Consider the following 20,738-nt stretch of genomic DNA (forward strand, 5'->3'; position numbering starts at 1 on the left):
CGGTAACCTACGTTCTAGCTGTACTTCCCTTCTCATACGCCCCATCCTCTCTCTAGTCCCTTTCACTTCCTCATAGCCTCTTCCTACGCTCTTCTGACAGCCTGATATTACCTTTCTTGCACCACTCTTAACACATCCAAAATCGAATTTACATGTATTCCAAAAACAAGGCAATGTCCATATAATGTTCCCTTCCCATCGCCGGGACCGGTGCAGCTGCTTCATGACTCCCGCATTCTCCTTAACTTTGATGACCTTCCATGAGTCGATACCATGTCCTCGTATATGGGGGCAGTGAAGAACATCACCTGTGCATAGGTGATGTATCCTTGTAGATTGGTTGGGGCTACACAGATACATAATATTCCCCTTTTCCATGTCCATCGCCAATAACACGCCAAGCGAAGTGAGGCCAAATATCAGACAGACGATGCGTAGCCACTCCATCATGCTCCACACCTGGAAAATAGCACTGGAGAAGGGAGGCAGGTTAGTATCCGACCTTTTACAGTAGTGGAGATGGACTCAATGTACAGTGATGTAGGTGCACCCAAGCACTTCGCCCCTCCACTTTAACTGCTGTGGGGGTGGCAAGGAGAACTTGGAAGGGCCCGTCCCATCGCGGCTCCGACCCCTTCCTAGTCCAATTTTTGACCATTACATAACTACCGGGCTGGACTGAAAGTGAGCTAGGTACTGGGGGCAATGGCTGGTGAGCCGCGCGGACCTGGCCATGGAGTTCCTTGAGCACTTGCGTAAGGGCCAGAACATAGGTGGTCATTTCCTCAGTCATCTGATGAAACTGAACCCGTCTGGGAACCTGCAGGCTCCAAGGAGTTCTAAGAGGCCTGCCATAAAGAATCTCGGCGGGAGAAAGCCGGACCGGTCCCGCAGGTGTAACCCGCAGCTGGAAGAGGGCAACGGGGAGCAACTTAAGCCATGTCAGTCCCGTGTCTGCTCTTAATTTAGCCAATTTAGTTTTGAGGGTCTGATTGTGTCTTTCAACCAACCCGGCTGCCTGCGGTCTGTAAGCACAGTGTAACTGCTGGCGTATGCCCAACTGGGAGCAAAACTCCTTGTTAATTTGTCCAATAAAATGAGGCCCATTATCAGAACTTAACTGAGCTGGTATACCGTACCGGGGAATGATTTCCCTCATCAAGACTTTAACCACAGTAGCAGCTTTACTATAGATAGTCGGATACGCCTCAACCCATCTGCTGAACACATCCACAATGACCAAAACATATTTATAACATTGACACCTTTCCAACTCAATGTAATCCATTTGGAGCGTCTCAAAGGGACCACTGGGCAACGGGGTTTGCCCCTTCCCACAAGGGATACCTTTTCCGGTGTTATATTGCTGACAAATCAAACACCGATTACTGATACTTTGGGCCAACCCCTGCATTTTAGGGTGCCACCAAGTGTCCAGCAACAAATCACTAGTCCCCCGAGCCCCACAATGAGTTGCAAAGTGTACACATTCGATGACCCATAAAGCCAGCACATCAGACATACAAGTCTGATGTGCAGGCGTGGTCCATAAAGAGGAAACAGAATCATATGTACAACCTAACCGTTTCCACATTTGTTTATCACTCTCAGGAGCGTCCTCCTGTAACCTTATGACGTCTTGGATGGTTGGCATTGGCTTGTCAGAAGCAGACACATTCATAGTAGATCGTTTAGTCTGACTTAACATTTTAGGCACCATCACTTGCTGAATTTGTGCGGCTGTGCGCGCTGCACGATCTGCTCGTTCATTACCAACGTCAACTGGGGTTGTACCATTCGTGTGGGCAGCGCATTTAATAACGGAAATCTGCGCTGGCAGAAGGAGGGCCTGCAGTAGGTCATTAACTAAACCCCGGTGGGATATTTGACCACACATAATCATGTCAGGTTGTTCTGACGAAATGTCACTCAAATCGCCCCTTATTGTGGTAGTTTCCTGAATCAAGGCTAACCAGTCGTGGCCAGGTGCGTCTTCATGGATAGGGGGACCACTAAGAAAACAGGCTGGATTGATAGTGGTACAGTATTTAAATGTCAGACGTGGATTGTTCAAAAGGTATATCTCATACCTATTCTGACGAGCTGCGGTAAGATGCTGACCATTCGCCCCATATCCCTGGCATGGTACCGGTCATGGACCTGACGTGTAATATGAGGGCTTACCGAAGCTGACTGTGGCCATAAATGTGGTGATATTGTAACAAAATCGGCTGTACCTTCTTTTCCCGTGACTGTGGCTGTAACCTTGACTGGCCATTCGGTCTCAAGTAATGGCCGGTATTTGTCCTCCAACTCCCTGTTTCGTCCAGTTCTGTCATAGGCCAGGGTAATGTGATGCAGTGATAGTGGCTGTTCAATGTCTAACGTCCACCACTGGGGGGTGATAGAAATATAGCACTGTTGTCTCATCCTCCATGATGTAACCGTTACCCCCTCATCTCCGCATTCTAGCTGTAGCTGGAAGATACACAGTAAATCTCGGGCCAACAAATTACAGTCCAATCCAGTAGTCACTACAACCTGATGCTCTGCAGACTTATTCTCGTAAGTGACTGTCACAGGTTCAGAAATAGGATACTCACACACCTGTCCTTGGAACCCTGACAATTGCTGCGTGTGGTCGGATAATGGTAATTTAAGTGCTGATTGCACAGAAGACATGGCTGCCCCGTCCTCTTCTTCCAGTAGACCAATGGCCCCTCAGAGGGGGCTGCGGTTGTAGAGCTGTTGATTCGTTCGGTGGGCCATAAAAAGGGGGTGAGGGTCCCTTTGGGTGGGTTTGGTATCCTCCTCTTCGCTGATCCACCCACCCAAAGTCACTATATTGGAGCTCCTGCTGGTAAACTACCATTTCTGCCGCTTGTTGGGGTCGTAGATCATCCTTTTTCATTACATACTCAGTCTTAACCTTTGTAACTGAGCCTCCTTCTGGGCCTACACCCTCCTTCCAGTAAAATCTGACTGCCCTTGCCATCTGGGAAGGGTCGTTCTCCGTCCAATTCATGTTATTACATTTCACAGCAGTAACCACAGAAGGTGGTAGGCAATGCATTAACATAGCACAGTATTGAGGGGAATTCTGACCATTTTGATACAGCAAATCGCCTGACTGCCCCCGGTAGATTTCATTAAAACGCCCCAGAAATTCCTCTGGGTCTTCATTCTTCTTAGGTTTTAGGTCTAAGATAACAGGAAGATTTATGGGCCTTTGAAATGTGCTATTCAATGCATTTAAGATCTGTGTCCTTCTATCGTCGTCTAACGCATAGGCCTGCTGGAGTGCGGCATGACTAGCATAATTCAGGTGGTTAAGACAAGTGCGGTACTCTGCTGGGGTTAAAATCTGCTGAACTAGGGCCCAGAGGTCCCTTGAATCAGCTTGATAAATTGAGATAGTAGTTCTCAATGAATCCACAAAGGCAGCAGGAGATTTTTTTCTATCTGGGATTGTAGTCATAATAGCCATCATCTCACTGGGTGTCCATGGGAAGTAAACGTCTATTGTGGGGTTTGCAGCCGCCGTCCCTGGATCGGGGTTTCTCATCTTCCTAATCGGTAACTGTCTCCGAATGTCACCAGGGGGCACTCTAGGGATTTCCCCTGGTTGTTCCAAGACTTCAACGTCTCTCCCTGTCACTAGGGGGAGTTCTTTCTCTTCAACCGAAGTTGTTTCAGCTTTCTTTGTTCCCAACTCTTGTGATTTCTCCTTAGTTTGGGGAGACTGAGGTGATATGCTTAATTGTTTCTGGTGAGCTTCAAGCCCCTCTCTTGCTGTCCGAGATGTTGTCCTAGAGCTAACTGGGCTTGTGGGACAAAGTTCCTTTTGCTCTTTCGGTTGTGAAGTTGGTAAAACAGGACCCACACTATCACCCAAAAGGGCTTGAGTTTCTGGCATATTTGAAATCTGGGGAGCAATGACTGGGTATATTATTGTACTCTGGTGGTTCTGGAATGAGCGCAGACCATGCTATGGGTGCAGACGGAACTTTTACTGACTTTTCCAAATTATTGAATTTTTCTTCTTCTGTCAATTCAAGGCCAGCCATTAAACTACGTAGCTCATCTCTTGTGTGACCCGTGTCCTTCCTCTACTTGCGCTTTTTTTTAAAACTTAAAAATGTTTGAAAATTCAAATTGGATTACTGCAACTTGCAAGCTCAGCTCTGATCTCAACTCAGAACTAAATTTACAATTTGCTTAACACAAACTTGTACAACATTTACAACTTAATTATTTCTTTATCTTAACAATTTTTCTTTTAACAAGTTTTTTTCTTTTACATACACATAAGTATTAGCAAAATCAACTATAATTTCCAGATTTACACTTTTTAAAATGGTGTCCATGATCTTCTTTAAGTTTCTATTAATCTCCAGATAAAATGAGATAAACCTTATTTCAAGTAAGTAAAACTTAAGATTCTGGCAATTTCAATCAATTGCTTTCGAAAATAATAACTTTTATCAAAGAGGTGGAGAAACCCACTGGTTTCCTTTAATTAATTCAAAACGTAACTTTGCTGGTGCTCACTGACTCAAAGGAAAGGTATCCGATTACACTGCAGACTGTTATCTCAAGGCCTGAGTGAGAAGCACTGTCTGTTTTCAACTCCGCCTGCTGCTGTTAACCCTTTGAGAGACTTCTGCTTCAACCTCACAATCTCAACTAGACCTCGGAACTTTACAGTCCAAGGAGACAATTTTAGCTTAATCAACTATATATTTAAAACACTCACACATAGAGTTGAACCATCTTCAGATTTAAAAACAGTTATACTGGACTGAACCCCCATTTATTTAAGTCACATCAGCCTCTGAACCCCAATAATAGACTGAACCTTTATTATTTAAAGTCACATCAGCCTCTGAACCCCAATAATAGACTGAACCTTTATTATTTAAAGTCACATCAGCCTCTGAACCCCAATAATAGACTGAACCTTTATTATTTAAAGTCACATCAGCCTCTGAACCCCAATAATAGACTGAACCTTTATTATTTAAAGTCACATCAGCCCAAAACCCTAACCCAAGCCGAAACAACAATATGAAATCCCATCAATTAAAGTGCTAATCCCCAGACTGACCTGTGATTTCGTCGAGGCGGTCTTTCTGTGCCAACCGCGAGTGACCAGACTAATCAGACAATAGGAAGAGGGGAACAATCAATGCTGGTCGTTTTCCATTTCTACATTGAGGGCCCTTTGTTCCCGTCCTCCTGTTCATAATCAGTCTAGTTCTGATTTCGCAGTTGGAACAGGATCGCCCAGAGAAATCCCGGTTTTCGGCACCAAATGTTGATCTCCTATTTTCTTTCTCTGTCAGTCTGGCCTCAATAAAAGTTGAGACGGATTCGCACGTAAACAGAAGTTATTTATTTAGCTTGCAAGCTTTATCATCTTACAGAATGTAACAGGACGTCCTGCCTCTTACACTCCAGAAAACGACTGAACTAACAGACAAAGGAATCTCTGCAAAATCAGTTCAAATGGTATCAAGTTTCACATACTCGACGGACATAGGTCAGGCTAGGTCCCCCCTGACCTGTTTAATCCATTCTGATTGGCTCACTTCCAATCCCTTTCTCTGGCCCCTATCAATGCATCCTCACTCTTATAGACACACCTCTTCCTGCTTTTTCCATGCGGTCCCAAATTCCTTTGTCCCTAACTGCAAAAATCAAAGTGGCTTATTTCTACATTACATTAACTAGTATCTCTAAAGTAACTATTTTATATCACATTCGTCAGCCGTTGCGGAGGCGGAAGGGAAAGAGTGCCCCCACGGCACAGGCCGGCCCGCGGATCGGTGGACCCCGATCGCGGGCCAGGCCACCGTGGGGGCAGCCCCCGGGGTCAGATCACCCCGCGCCCCCCCCCAGGACGCCGGAGCCCGCCCACGCCGCCTGGTCCGGCCGGTAAATACCAGGTTTGATTTACGCCGGCGGGACAGGCAATTTCTCGGCGGGACTTCGGCCTGGAGAATTGAGCGGGGGGGGGGCCCGCCAACCGGCGCGGCACGATTCCCGCCCCCGCCCAATCTCCAGTACCGGAGACTTCGGCAACTGGCGGGGGCGGGATTCACGGCGGCCAACGGCCATTCTCCGACCCGCTGAGGGGTCGGAGAATGACGCCCCTTGGGCGAAATTCTCCCCCAACAGCGGGATGTCCGCCGACTGACGCCAAAGACGGCGCCAATCAGACAGGCATCGCGCCGGCCCAAAGGTGCGGAATGCTCCGCATCTTTGGGGGCCTAGCCCCTATATTGAGGGGCTAGGCCGACGCCGGAGGGATTTCCGCCCCGCCAGCTGGTGGAAATGGCGTTTGTTGCCCCGCCAGCTGGCGCGGAAATGCGGCGCAGGCGCGGGAGCGTCAGCGGCCGCTGTCAGTTTCCCGGCACATGCGCGGGAGCGTCAGCGGCTGCTGTCAGTTTCCCGCGCATGCGCAGTGGGGAGAGTCTCTTCCGCCTCCGCCATGGTGGAGACCGTGGCGGAGGCGGAAGGGAAAGAGTGCCCCAACGGCACAGGCCCGCCCGCGGATCGGTGGGCCCTGATCGCGTGCCAGGCCACCGTGGGGGCACCCCCCTGGTCAGATCGCCCCGCACCCCCCCCAGGACCCCGGAGCCCGCCCACGCCACCTGGTCCCACCAGGTTTGATTTACGCCGCCGGGTCGGAGAGTCGCCGGGGGCTGGTGTGAATCCCGCCCCCCGCCGGTTGCCGAAGTCTGCGGCACTGGAGATTCGGCGGGGGTGGGAATCGCGCCACGCCATTTGGCGAGCCCCCCCCCGCTCGATTCTCCGGCCCATTTGGGCCGAAGTCCCGCCGATAAATTGCCTGTCCTGCCGGCGTGGATTAGACCACCTTTTGAACGGCGAGACAAGGGGGCGTGGGCGGGCTCCGGGGTCCTGGGGGGGACGCGGGGCGATCTGGCCCCAGGGGGTGCCCCCAGGGCGCGATCGGGGCCCACCGATCCACGGGCGGGCCTGTGCCGTGGGGGCACTCTCTCCACTGTGCATGCGTGGGAAACTGTCAGCGACCGCTGACGCTCCCGCGCATGCGCCGCCCGGGGATGTCATTTCCGCGCCAGCTGGCGGGGCAACAAAGGCCTTTTCCGCCAGCTGGCGGGGCGGAAATCCCTCCGGCGCCGGCCTAGCCCCTCAATGTTGGGGCTCGGCCCCCAAAGATGCGGAGCATTCCGCACCTTTGGGGCGGTGCGATGCCCGTCTGATTGGCGCCGTTTTGGGAGCCAGTCGGCAGACATCGCGCCGTTTCGGGAGAATTTCGCCCCTTATTAATTATGCAACTGGTTGTTTTGCACACGATTCCATGGCAGGACATGCCTGATGGTGCATAGTCCGCCCTATCTGGACACCATATTTAAAAGATGACCAACACCACTGATCCATTATTGAAGAAAGAAAGTCGACCTCCAGAAAATGAATGTGCGGATACACTCCAGAAGATGATCTCCTGAGAAAGAAGATGGAACACTCCGAGGCTGGAAGATGGACCCCTCTCCATAACGAATTTTGAGGTCTACCTGCAGATGCTTCCTCCCTCACCCATGGTCTATGACAGTGTTTTTCAAAACTGTTTGCCTGGGACCCATTTTTACCAACCGGTCGACCGTCATGACCCACGACGTCCGACCTTCGGGACCCACCATTTTCTCTAACCTTTAATGCGAGAGGTGAGCCTGGGCTTATATTCTATAGTCTAGAGTAGCGAAGAATGAGAAATGACCTAATTGAAACAGGGATTATTCTCTCAGGACTCTACAGAGCAGATGCAGATTGTACGTTCTCCTCAGTTGGGTGGTTTACAGCCTGAGGATATAGTCTGCAAATTACAATGCTATGATTTTATGCATAGATGAGGAGGAATTGCTTAACTCAAAAGTATTGTGAGTCTTTTTAATCTCTAAAATTCACTATCAAAGCGAGTTCTTCTGGCTCAGCCATTGAGCATATTCAAGACAGATGCAGGAAGACTGAATTGAATTTAAAAAAAAATCTTCTCCTGGGTCAGCGCTCTGACGTCTGGAGGAGTCTGTGTTTCTCTCTGGGCACCGGGCATGCGCACTGATGAACGGACACGCATTTTTAAAACTGCTCGTAGCCGGCATTTTTAAAAGCCAGCTGCTGCAGCTGTTGCGCCGGAATTGATGGATGGCTCCGCGATCCTCCCGACGCTCGCCCGCTGCCCACCCTTGGGTCGCAACCCCACTTTGAAAATGGTGTTCTGGGGTCGAGAGAAGCCATTGGCCTCCAGCAGGCATTGTTCAGAGGAGTCCCGACATCTGCACAAGACATTGTTTCAGACATGTTATGCATTGCCTTGTTTTCCCGCTAGCGCCATGGAGAATTGACCATGGGTGATCAGGCCTTCATCTGCATTCCGGTTCTTTTTGTGGTCGAATTCTAAACCATCCCCGGGGGCTTGGGAGAATTCCCTTGAATCTTCCATCTACCCTTGGTAAGATGCATAGTTAGTGGTAGATCGTGACTGTGATAGCTTAAAACGGCTGATAGTGGGATGTCTGGTTGCGCTACACCTGTTTTTTTTTTTTTTGTTTCCATTGAAGATTTATTCTCTTTTACAGTATTTCAAGATCCCGCCCTCCTACTCCTAACAGTGATTCCGAATTGGTCAGCAAGCCATCAGAAAGAGGGATGAATAGATTAAACACAGAAATGCACTGGGCATGGGGAGAACTACCTCAAGCTGGCAAGGTATGTGGAAAAATGTTAAATTGTGTAATTGTGCGGGTGTATTCATAATGCAACTTAACTTATAAGAACAATAAAACATCAGTATCAAGTGAGAAAAGGCCATTTGGTTAGCACTGCTGTCTCATGGCACCGAGGACCTGAGTTTGATCCCAGCCCTGGGGGGGGGATTGCGGTGGAGAGGGGGAGGAGGACAACCTCCTCCTCCTACATCTCGCCAGTAGAAGCCGCGTTCTGAATCTTGCCCCACAGCAGCTGTTTTATAGTGTGGCAGTGTATTATGTGGGTCAATTAGCTTGTTATCAAGCTTACCTTCCTGTTATTTTTAAAAATGTTCAGCAGACTGCCAATTTTTCTGCCTGCCACTATACGGTGGGGACCTAGGTGTGGTTTGGTGGAAGGCAGTGAGCTAGCCACCAGTCATATGGTTTAAATGTCATGCTTTACTCTGCTTGAAAAGTCCCCCATTAACACTGTTTTCTAATAACACCATAATAAAACATTCTGCCAATTGTCCTCCCCACTGCTTACCCTTAACCTTTTTTAGTTTGTGCCTCCTTGTTTCTAACTTACAGATTTGTAGAGGTAATCTTTGACTATTTACCTTCTCAAACACTTCCAAAATTCTGCCCAGTTCTGTTTCCTGTCTGCTTCAATGCATATAGTTTTACAAGTTCCTTGTTAAGCTCTATCTTCTTACCACCATGGTGAACTTTCACTATACTTTTCTAAGGTATTAGTAGCTTTTCTGCAAACAAGCCCAAAACTCCACCAGTATATAATCTAAGCAATATCATGTACAGATTCAGCACCACTCGTCTGTACTTAATGCTCTTGTATGTAAAGTCCAGAATCTCATTTTGCACATTTGTTTCTATCCACCTCCAATCCTGATTGTAAAGATCTTTATCTGTTCCTCTAATGTCCATGCTGCTTCATCCTCATTGAGAATTTTAATGTTTTAATAAATGGATTTTATTGCAATTTATTGCAGGTGTCATCAGTGAGGAGATGGTTCATTATATTGTACACCAATTATCTATTTATATGATGAAATGTTAAAATCATGTGATTTTCAGTTGTAAATTATGTATGTGAAGTATTTAAAAAAAAAAAAAAAAAAAAATTTTATTAAAGGTTTTCATAAAATATCAATAACAAAATGAGAAAGAAAAAAGAACCCAACAGGGTTAAGTACAAAACACAATCTAAAAAAGCAACCCCCCCAAACCCCACACCCCCCCCCTCCCCCCGTACCTAAATAATAAGACAACAGGGGCAAAATTCTCCCCCAACGGCGGGATGTCCGCCGACTGGCGCCAAAGCCGGCGCCAATCAGACGGGCATCGCGCCGGCCCAAAGGTGCGGAAGGCTCCGCATCTTTGGCGGCCTAGCCCCAACATTGAGGGGCTAGGCCGACGCCGGAGGGATTTCCGCCCCGCCAGCTGGCGGAAATGGCGTTTGTTTCCCCGCCAGCTGGCGCGGAAATGCGGCGCATGCGCGGGAGCGTCAGCGGCCGCTGTCAGTTTCCCAGCGCATCCGCGGGAGCGTCAGCGGCCGCTGTCAGTTTCCCGCGCATGCACAGTGGGGAGAGTCTCTTCCGCCTCCGCCATGGTGGAGGCCGTAGCGGAGGCGGAAGGGAAAGAGTGCCCCCACGGCACAGGCCCGCCCGCGGATCGGTGGGCCCCGATCGCGGGCCAGGCCACCGTGGGGGCACCCCCCGGGGTCAGATCGCCCCGTGCCCCCCCCCCCCAGGACCCCGGAGCCCGCCCACGCCGCCTGGTCCCGCCGGTAAATACCAGGTTTGGTTTACGTCGGCGGGACAGGCAATTCCTGGGCGGGACTTCGGCCCATCTGGGCCGGAGAATCCAGCGGGGTGTCCCGCCAACCGGCGCGGCCCGATTCCCGCCCCCGCCCAATCTCCGGGAACAGAGACTTCGGCGGGGGCGGGGTTCACGGCGGCCAACGGCCATTCTCCGACCCGGCAGGGGGGTCGGAGAATGACGCCCCAGGTGTATACACCCCCTCAGACCCTTCCAGTGTAAATAACATAAACAAAAATAAAGTAAACCCCCCCCCCCCACGCCCCGAGCTGCTGCTGCCATTGACCAATGTCTAGCGTTCTGCCAGAAAGTCTAAGAACGGTTGCCACCGCCTAAAGAACCCTTGTACCGACCCTCTCAAGGCGAATTTCACCCTCTCCAATTTAATGAACCCTGCCATATCGCTGATCCAGGATTCCACGCTTGGGGGCCTCGTATCTTTCCACTGAAGGAGAATCCTTTGCCGGGCTACCAGGGACGCAAAGGCCAGAATTCCGGCCTCTTTCGCCTCCTGCACTCCCGGCTCCTCTGCCACCCCAAATATTGCGAGCCCCCAGCCCGGTTTGACACTGGATCCTACCACCCTCGACACCGTCCTCGCTACGCCCTTCCAAAATTCCTCCAGCTCTGGGCATGCCCAGAACATATGGGTGTGATTTGCTGGGCTCCCTGAGCACCTAACACACCTGTCCTCACCCCCAAAGAACCTGCTCATCCTTGTCCCGGTCACGTGTGCCCTGTGCAGCACCTTAAACTGTATGAGGCTGAGCCTCGCGCATGAAGAGGAAGAGTTCACCCTCCCTAGGGCATCTGCCCAAGTCCCCTCTTCGATCTCCTCTCCCAACTCCTCCTCCCACTTACCTTTCAACTCCACCACCGAGGCCTCCTCCTCCTCCTGCATCACCTGGTAAGTTTCCGAGATCTTCCCCACTCCCACCCACCCCCCCGAGAGCACCCTGTCCTGTACTGTGTGTGGCAGTAGCCGTGGGAATTCCACCACCTGCCGTCTGGCAAACGCCCTTACCTGTAAGTACCTGAAGGTGTTCCCCGGGGGGGGAGCCCGTACTTCTCCTCCAGCTCACCCAAGCTCGCGAACTTCCCATCCACAAACAGGTCCCCCAACTTTCGTATGCCTGCCCTGTGCCACCCCGGAAACACTCCACCTGTTCTTCCTGGGGCGAACCTGTGGTTCCCCCGTAATGGGGTCCACGTCGAGGCCCTAACTTCCCCCCTATGCCGCCTCCACTGCCCCCAAATTTTGAGGGCCGCCACCACCACCGGGCTCGTGGTATACCTCCTTGGAGGGAGCGGCAGCGGTGCCGTTGCCAGCGCCCCCAGACTCGTACCCACACAGGACGCCGTCTCCAGCCTCTTCCATGCAGCCCCCTCCCCCTCCATCACCCACTTGCGCACCATTGTCGCATTGGCGGCCCAGTAGTACCCACAGAGGTTGGGCAGCGCCAGCCCCCCCTATCTCTACTCCGCTCCAGGAACACCCTTCTCACCCTCGGAGTCCCTCGCGCCCACACAAACCCCATTATACTCCTGTTAACCCGCCGGAAAAAAGCCTTCGGGATAAACACGGGGAGGCACTGGAACAGGAACAAAAAACTTTGGGAGCACCGTCATTTTGATTGACTGCACCCTACCCACCAGGGACAGCGGCAACGCGTCCCACCTCTTGAACTCCTCCTCCATTTGCTCCACCAGCCTTGTAAAGTTAAGCCTATGCAGGGCCCCCCCAGCTCCTGGCCACCTGGACCCCCAAATATCTGAAACTCCTCTCCGCCCTTTTTAGTGGGAGCTCGCCAATCCCCCTCTCCTGGTCCCCTAGCTGAACTACGAACAGTTCGCTCTTCCCCATATTGAACTTGTACCCCGAAAAGTCCCCGAATTCCCTCAGCATCCTCATTACCTCTGGCATTCCTCCCACCGGGTCCGCAACATACAGCAGCAGGTCGTCCGCATAGAGCGACACCCTATGCTCCTCCCCACCCCGCACCAACCCCCTCCAGTTCCTCGACTCTCTCAGTGCCATAGCCAGTGGTTCAATCGCCAGTGCGAAGAGCAGGGGGGACAGGGGACACCCCTGTCTCGTCCCTCGGTGCAACCAAAAGTACTCGGACCTCCTCCTATTTGTGGTCACACTCGCCATCGGGACCTCGTACAACAGCCTAACCCACCTGACAAACCCCTCCCCAAACCCAAACCTCTTCAGCACCTCCCACAGGTACCCCCACTCTACCCTATCAAAGGCTTTCTCAGTGTCCATCGCCACCACTATCTCCGCCTCCCCCTCCCTCGCCGGCATCATGATAACGTTCAAAAGCCTCCGCACATTCGCGTTCAACTGTCTCCCCTTCACAAACCCCGTCTGGTCTTCATGGATGATCTGCGGCACACAATCCTCAATCCTCGTGGCTAAGACCTTCGCCAGCACCTTGGCATCTACATTTAGCAAGGAAATCGGTCTGTAAGACCCACATTGCAGGGGATCCTTGTCCCGCTCAGGATCAAGGAGATCAGTGCCCGGGACATCGTCGGGGGTAAAGCCCCCCCCTCCCTTGCCTCATTAAAGGTCCTAACTAACAGCGGGCCCAACAGGTCCATATATTTTTTATAGAACTCGACCGGGAAACCGTCCGGCCCCGGTGCTTTCCCCGCCTGCATGCTTCCTATCCCTTCGATCAGCTCCTCCAGCCCAATCGAGGCCCCCAGTCCCGCCACCAGTCCCTCTTCCACCTTTGGAAACCTCAAGTGGTCCAGGAAACGGCCCATCCCTCCCTCCTCCCGTGGGGGCTCGAATCGGTACAATTCCTCGTAGAAGTCCCTGAAGACCCCATTGATGCCAACCCCACTCCGCACCACGCTCCCTCCCCTGTCCTTAACTCCCCCGATCTCCCTAGCTGCGTCCCGCTTCCAAAGCTGATGCGCCAGCATCCGGCTTGCCTTTTCCCCATACTCGTAGACAGGCCCCTTGGCCTTCCTCCACTGCACCTCCGCCTCCCTGGTGGTCACCAGGTCGAATTCGGCCTGGAGGCTGCGCCTCTTCCTCAGGCACCTCCGCAGGCACCTCCGCATATCTCCTGTCTACCCTCACCATCTCCCCCACCAGCCTCTCCACCCGCTCCCTCCGCTCCTTGTGGGCCCTGATGGAGATCAGCTCTCCCCTCACCACCGCCTTCAGCACCTCCCATACCATCCCCACTCGGACCTCCCCGTTATCGTTGGCCTCCAGGTCCCTCTCTATACTTCCTCGGACCCGCTCGCTCACCTCCTCGTCCGCCAACAGCCCCACCTCCAAGCGCCACAGCGAGCGCTGGTCCCTCTCCTCCCCCATCTCCAAGTCAACCCAATGCGGGGCGTGGTCTGAAATGGCTATTGCCGAATACTCGGTATCCTCTACTCTCACTATCAGCGCCCTACTCAAAATGAAAAAGTCGATTCGAGAATAAGCCTTATGGACATGTGAGAAGAATGAAAATTACCTAGCCCCCGGCCTTGCAAATCTCCAAGGGTCCACCCCTCCCATTTGGTCCATAAATCCCCTCAACACTCTAGCCGCCGCCGGCTTCCTACCCGTCCTAGACTTGGAGCGATCCAGTGCAGGATCCAACACCGTGTTAAAGTCTCCCCCCATTATCAGGCCCCCCACTTCCAAGTCCGGGATCCGACCCAACATACGCCGCATAAAACCCGCATCGTCCCAGTTCGGAGCGTACACATTGACCAGTACCACCCTCTCTCCCTGCAACTTACCACTTACCATTATGTACCTACCGCCATTATCTGCCACAATGCTCGACGCCTCGAATAACACCTTTCCCACCAAGATCGCCACCCCTTGATTTTTGGCATCTAGCCCCGAGTGAAACACCTGACCTACCCACCCTTTCCTCAGTCTTACCTGGTCTGCCACCTTCAGTTGTGTCTCCTGGAGCATAACCACATCCGCCTTGAGCCCCTTCAGGTGCGCGAACACGCGGGCCCGCTTAACCGGCCCATTCAGTCCCCTTACATTCCAGGTTATCAGCCGGATTAGGGGGCTACCCGCCCCCTCCCCCGCCGACTAGCCATGACCCCTCCTCGGCCAGCCACGCGCCCACACCCGGCCTGTTCCCCACAGTGGCAAACCCCCGTCTTGACCCACCCCACTCGCTCCAGCTCCTCCTTGATCTTAGCAGCAGCAACTCGATTCCCCTTCTCCCCTCCTTCGTGGCCCACCTGAGCACACACTCCCGATCGACAAACCGATGGAACCGCACCAGCACCGCCCGCGGAGGCTCGTTAGCCTTGGGCCTCCTCGCCAACACTCTATGGGCCCCTTCCAGCTCCAGGGGCCCCTGGAAGGACCCCACTCCCATCAGCGAGTTTAACATGGTGACCACATAGGCCCCCACGTCCGGCCCCTCCAGCCCCTCCGGGAGGGCCAGAATCCGCAGATTCTTCCGCCTCGACCGATACTCCATCTCCTCGAACCGCTCCTGCCATTTCTTGTGGAGCGCCTCGTGCGCCTCCACCTTTACCGCCAGGGCTAAGATCTCGTCCTCATTGTCAGAGATCTTTTGTTGAGCCTCTCGGATCGCCACCCCCTGGGCCGTCTGTGTCTCTAGCAGCTTATCAATAGAAGCCTTCATCGGCTCTAGCAGGTCCTTTTTAATCTCTCTGAGGCAGCGCTGGATACCCTCCTGTTGCTCCTCCGCCCACTGCCTCCACGCTGCCTGGTCTCCGCCCGCCGCCATTTTGTCCTTCTTCCCTCCCTTCTTCTGGTCCACCACCACCTTTTTTGTCACCCCGCTCCTAGTTAAAGCCATATACTGACAGGGAACTATTATTAACTCCTTCCCACACCGGGAAACGTCGAAAAAGTGCCCTTGGGGGTCCTGAAAAGAGCCCAAAAGTCTCGAGAGGGAATCCTTTTGGCAGTGTTCGCTTCACCAATCTGCCCCAAAATGTCCGTGGAAACTCCTGAAAAAGGTCTAAGTGTCCGTTCCAGACGGGAGCTGCCGAATGCGTGACCTACTCCTCCATGGCCGCCACCGGAAGCCTCGTCCCCGCTTCTTCAGTGGCCCTGGTGAGATCTTTTCACAGTTGTTCCCTCTGCTGTTAGAATTCACTTTTGATAAAGGTCCTCAGGTCAGTTTGCAGCTTTAAGCTTGCCCTTCCCCCGCTTGCATGCTGGAAGGGGCCCTGTTTATCCTGTTGCAGCCAAATCTTCCACTGCTTCTGCCGTGTCTGGCAGCCAAAAGACACAACAGTCCTGGGGGACACTGTCAGGGGAATGCTGCAGTCGTCTTCCCACACCGGGAAATGTCAAACAAATGCCGTGGGGGCCCTGTAAAAGAGCCCAAAAGTCCGTTCCAAGCGGGAGCACCGAATATGCGACCTCGCTCTGCATAGCCGCACCCGGAAGTCATGTATGTGAAGTATTAACATAAACATGTTGATAGGGGCAAGGTACATCCACCATGTGCCACTGTTCTCTTCTTTTGCAGTTTCCGTTTTTACTTTATTATCCTCCTCTTTCATTTTTATAGCCTGCCAAACTTCGAGAATGTATTTTGATGCTGCCCTCTAATTAAAACACCAATTTAGACAGAGGACAAGTAATGTTTGATATGGATAACTAAGCACAACAGATGTTAATCATCGCCAATCTTTTTTACAGCTTGTTACGCATCCGAAAATGGATGAAATTAACAGGGTGAACATCACTCCATCAGGAAACACTCACTTCAGAGTGATCGAGAGTGCCCCTTTTATAAACTCTCTTGATAGTTCATCGACTCCCCCTCCACTAGTGAAACCTGAGCCTTTAGCAGTAAAAGAGATTACACCTCCATCTTTCAGCAATTTTACACATGGTGCAGAAAACTTTGAACCCTCATCAGCTCCATTGGTGCCAGTAAATGGGGAATCGAACCATGTTGACAATCTGATTAAGCAAATCAACAAAACTGACTCTCCATGCAAAAGAAAAGGTAAGACTTTCTGAAGTGACATCGGTGATTCACAGCTACGGTTGCTATGATTGAAAAACAGAACTGAAGAATGTTAGCCTTAAATTTTCGTAAGAGACAAAAAATATTGCATAAAGGGGATGCATGCAGATGTTAATATTAAACAAAAGTAAAATTCTGGGGAAGCTGGAAATCTGGGGCGGGATTCTCCGACCCCCCGCCAGGTCAGAGATTCGCCGGGGGTCGGCGTGAATCCCGCCCCCGCCAGCCTCCGAATTCACCCACCCCCCAAAGGTCGCCGCGGTGTGAATCGCGCCGCCCGCCTCGGTGAATGGCGGGGACCGGCGCGAGTTGGGACCGCCCGAATTCGCCGGCCCTCGATGTGCCGAGTTCCCGCCTGTTTTTGCCGGGTCGTGCCAGCGTAAATCAAGGTAGGTCCCTACCGGCGGGACCCAGCTCCTTGGTGGCCTCCGGGGTCCTGGAAGGTGGGGGGGGTGATCTGGCCCCGGGGGGTGCCCCCACGGTGGCCTGGCCCGCGGTCGGGGCCCACCGATCCGCGGGCGGGCATGTGCTGTGGGGGCATTCTATTCCTACGCGCCGGCCATTTAGGCCTCCACAATGGCCGGCACGAAGGTGAACCCCCCCTGCGCATGCGTGGGGATGACGTCTGCAGACGCTGACGCTCCCGCGAATGTGCGGTCTGCACCGGCCGGCTGAGTCCCTTCGGCCCCGGCTGGCGCGGTGCCAAAGGCCTTCCACGCTGGCCGGCGGGGCGCAAACCACTCTGGAGACGTCCTAGCCCTTGAAGGTGCGGAGGATTCCGCACCTTTGGGGCGGCCCGAGGCCGGAGTGGTTCCCGCCACCGTCACTGCGCCGTTTCTGCCCGCCTCACCGATTCCCGCCCCAGAAATGGAAACAGAAAATGTTGGAAAAATTCTAAATCTGGCAGAATCTGTGGGGACGGAACAGAATTATTGTTTTTGAGTCCGTATGACTACTTCAGAGCTGAAGAGAGGGAGAAATGTGTGTTCAATACTTTGAGTGGGGCGTGCAATGGTCCTGAAATCTTTGCAACCAACTGAAAAACTTGACTCTCGAGTGCAGCATTAGAAATGAGTTATAAAGGTTTTGCCCTGGTACTAGAAACACTGAAAGCCAGGGGTAAACTCAAGATTAAATCCTTTGAATTAAATTTTAGTAATTCTGCCAAAAGAGAATTGGAGCTAATATTCACTGAATCTGCTGAATCCGGAAAGCATGGGCGTCATTCTCCGACCCCCCGCCGGGTCGGTGAATGGCCGTTGGCCGCCGTGAATCCCGCCCCCGCCCCCGCCGAAGTCTCCGCTCCCGGAGATTGGGCGGGGGCGGGAATCGGGCCGCGCCGGTTGGCGGGACCCCCCGCTGGATTCTCCGGCCCGGATGGGCCGAAGTCCCGCCCAGAAATTGCCTGTCCCGCCGGCGTAAATCAAACCTGGTATTTACCGGCGGGAGCAGGCGGCGTGGGCGGGCTCCGGGGTCCTGGGGGGAGGCGCGGGGCGATCTGACCCCAGGGGGTGCCCCCACGGTGGCCTGGCCCGCGATCGGGGCCCACCGATCCGCGGGCGGGCCTGTGCCGTGGGGGCACTCTTTCCCTTCCGCCTCCGCTACGGCCTCCACCATGGCGGAGGCGGAAGAGACTCTCCCCACTGCGCATGCACGGGAAACTGACAGCGGCCGCTGACGCTCCCGCACATGCGCTGGGAAACTGACAGCGGCCGCTGACGCTCCCGCGCATGCGCCGCATTTCCGCGCCAGCTGGTGGGGAAACAAACGCCATTTCCGCCAGCTGGTGGGGCGGAAATCCCTCCGGCGTCGGCCTAGCCCCTCAATGTTGGGGCTAGGCCCCCAAAGATGCAGAGCCTTCCGCACCTTTGGGCCGGTGCGAAGCCCGTCTGATTGGCGCCGGCTTTGGCGCCAGTCGGCGGACATCCCGCCATTGGGGGAGAATTTCGCCCCATATTCGTAAGATACTTCTTTGCAGTTGAGAGTCTCAAAGTGAATTCCCCTACAAGTGAACACATTGAATAGCAGATGAAATATCAAATAAGCTGCTGGAATTTGAAATGTGAATAATACCGTTGGCAGCTGTACTAACAGTTCATTCACAGAAACCTGACTAACCAAAGCCCAGAATAACCAGCAAAAAAAACTTGAGAGACATCTCAAGGCCCCTCTCAAAATATGCAACAAAGATTTGAGGCTGCATGTACACATACTCCCTGTATTTTCTTGCAAGCATTTTTAAAAACTAGGCTCTCATTCCTTTAAACTTTCCTGTATTAACTTGAAAGTATTTGTTGTGCTTTTGCAACTCCTAAAACAGAATATATAAATGTTTATATTGTATATCACCTGACTAAAGAGCAGTTTTTTTTTCTTCTGTACAATTTCCTGTCCTCTTTCTTCTGCTGTTCCCTAAGTTTTCTATTTCCGAAATGCAATGTGCTCCTCTGTGAACTGCGCCTGTTGGTGTAAGGCTGTAGAGTAAGTGAAGCAAGTTAGCATGGTGGGTGGTCAATAGAGGAATAAGGCTGTCCTGCCATGGATTTATCAGTGCCAATCTGTTGGTAAAATGGAAATGACATCAGTGCTGTAGTCCAGAATAAATCTTTAAAGTTTTTTTTCTTCTGCATTCTCAGATAAACGCAGTCGTCATCTGGGCACTGATGGCGTTTATCTAGATGATCTCACGGACATGAATCCTAAAGTTGCAGCACTTTATTTTCCAAAATGGTAACTTCCATTAAGTTGTAGATTTTAATTTAATGGCGTACTGTAAACTAGAAGGTATCTGACCCACTGAAGTCCTGTAATTATTTCTTCTGCAGTGAAAACGGCACAGCTAGTAGGAATTGGTCTGAAAATGGAGCACATTCAGAAAATCAGTCTCCACAGACAGTCAGCAGCTCTGGAATGGACAGCGGAGTTGACACCTTCTCTGATACTATTGGGGACTTGCCAATCATTGCCATTTCACTCTGTGGTGGCCTTAATGACTACAAAGAAATAACGAAAGGTAAAAATTCCATGAGGTATAAACCTGAACTTATCACAGGAATAGTGAAAAAGCAAGCCCCATTCTATTTAATCCATATCTTGCATATGTATGCTGGAACAACCAATGTTATAATCTAAAGCATCCCCACAATGCAGAAGGAGGCCAATCGGCCCATCGGGTTTGCACCGATCCTCTGAAAGAACACTCCAACTATGCTCACTCACCACCTCATCCCCGCAACCCCACCTAGCGTGTGCATCTTTGGACTGTGGGAGGAAATAGGAGCACCCGGAGGAAACTCATTCAGACACTGAAAACTTGCAAACTCCACAGGCTGTAATTGAACCCGGGTCCCAGGTCTTGTGAGGCAGTAGTGCTAGCCACCATGCCGCCTAATTGCTATACCAGTTATGAGTTAATTTTACAATTACTATTTGGATGGATGCCTGTCAATCCATGCTTGTGACGTAGGGGTGACTTGTCACCGGCATCTAAGGCACATAATTTGCCATTAATTTGTTTTGTATTTAGTAAATGAGAACACCAAGTATAATGAACATTTTTCTAGTTTAGTTTGGGTACATTCCATTGACTTCATAGTAAACCAGTCATCAGCTATATCAAGTCTCCTCAGTCGGAGAAAATTGAACAGTCCCACAAGATGAGGGGCTGGTTTAGCACAGTGGGCTAAACAGCTGGCTTGTAATGCAGAACAAGGCCAGCAGTGCGGGTTCAATTCCCGTACCTGCCTCCCGACCAGGCGCCAGAATGTGGCAACTGGAGGCTATTCACAGTAACTTCATTGACGGCTACTTGTGACAATAAGCTATTATTATTATTAGATGTGTGGAAGAGACTCCATGAAACTAGTTAATGCTGTACAAATGTTAACTCTGCTGAGAAAGAGCTAGAAAGAAATATCCAGTAAAGAGTATGCTTCAGGTTATAAACCATATGCTTAGACAATTATGATATATGGTGGGTCTTACTGCGGATTGCATCTGTTTATATCTGAAGAGTCTAGTGCACACGATTAGATTATTGGATTGACGATGTCGCTAATTACTTTAGGAGAGCAGGAAAAATTTCATGCCGATTTATCTTGTGAGTTTTGACTGTCATTATTCACCTCCCTCAGGAAACTAAGTGAGTTTGTGAAGTTCTTAGGAA

General features: G+C 51.7%; 1 protein-coding gene across 3 annotated transcripts in view; it reads left to right on the plus strand.

Annotated features, from left to right (window-relative positions):
• The window catches only part of lpin1a (lipin 1a), a 164,372-nt gene that overhangs the window by 84,049 nt on the left and 59,585 nt on the right, over positions 1–20,738 (plus strand). For all 3 annotated transcript variants that reach the window (XM_072498798.1, XM_072498799.1, XM_072498801.1), the window contains 4 exons: positions 8,622–8,751; positions 16,240–16,552; positions 19,210–19,303; positions 19,399–19,586. In XM_072498798.1, the coding sequence (XP_072354899.1) occupies positions 8,622–8,751; positions 16,240–16,552; positions 19,210–19,303; positions 19,399–19,586 (725 nt within the window). The remainder of the gene's footprint in view (positions 1–8,621; positions 8,752–16,239; positions 16,553–19,209; positions 19,304–19,398; positions 19,587–20,738) is intronic.

This window comes from Scyliorhinus torazame, chromosome 4 (genome assembly GCF_047496885.1).
Source record: "Scyliorhinus torazame isolate Kashiwa2021f chromosome 4, sScyTor2.1, whole genome shotgun sequence".
In the NCBI taxonomy this organism is placed as follows: domain Eukaryota; kingdom Metazoa; phylum Chordata; class Chondrichthyes; order Carcharhiniformes; family Scyliorhinidae; genus Scyliorhinus; species Scyliorhinus torazame.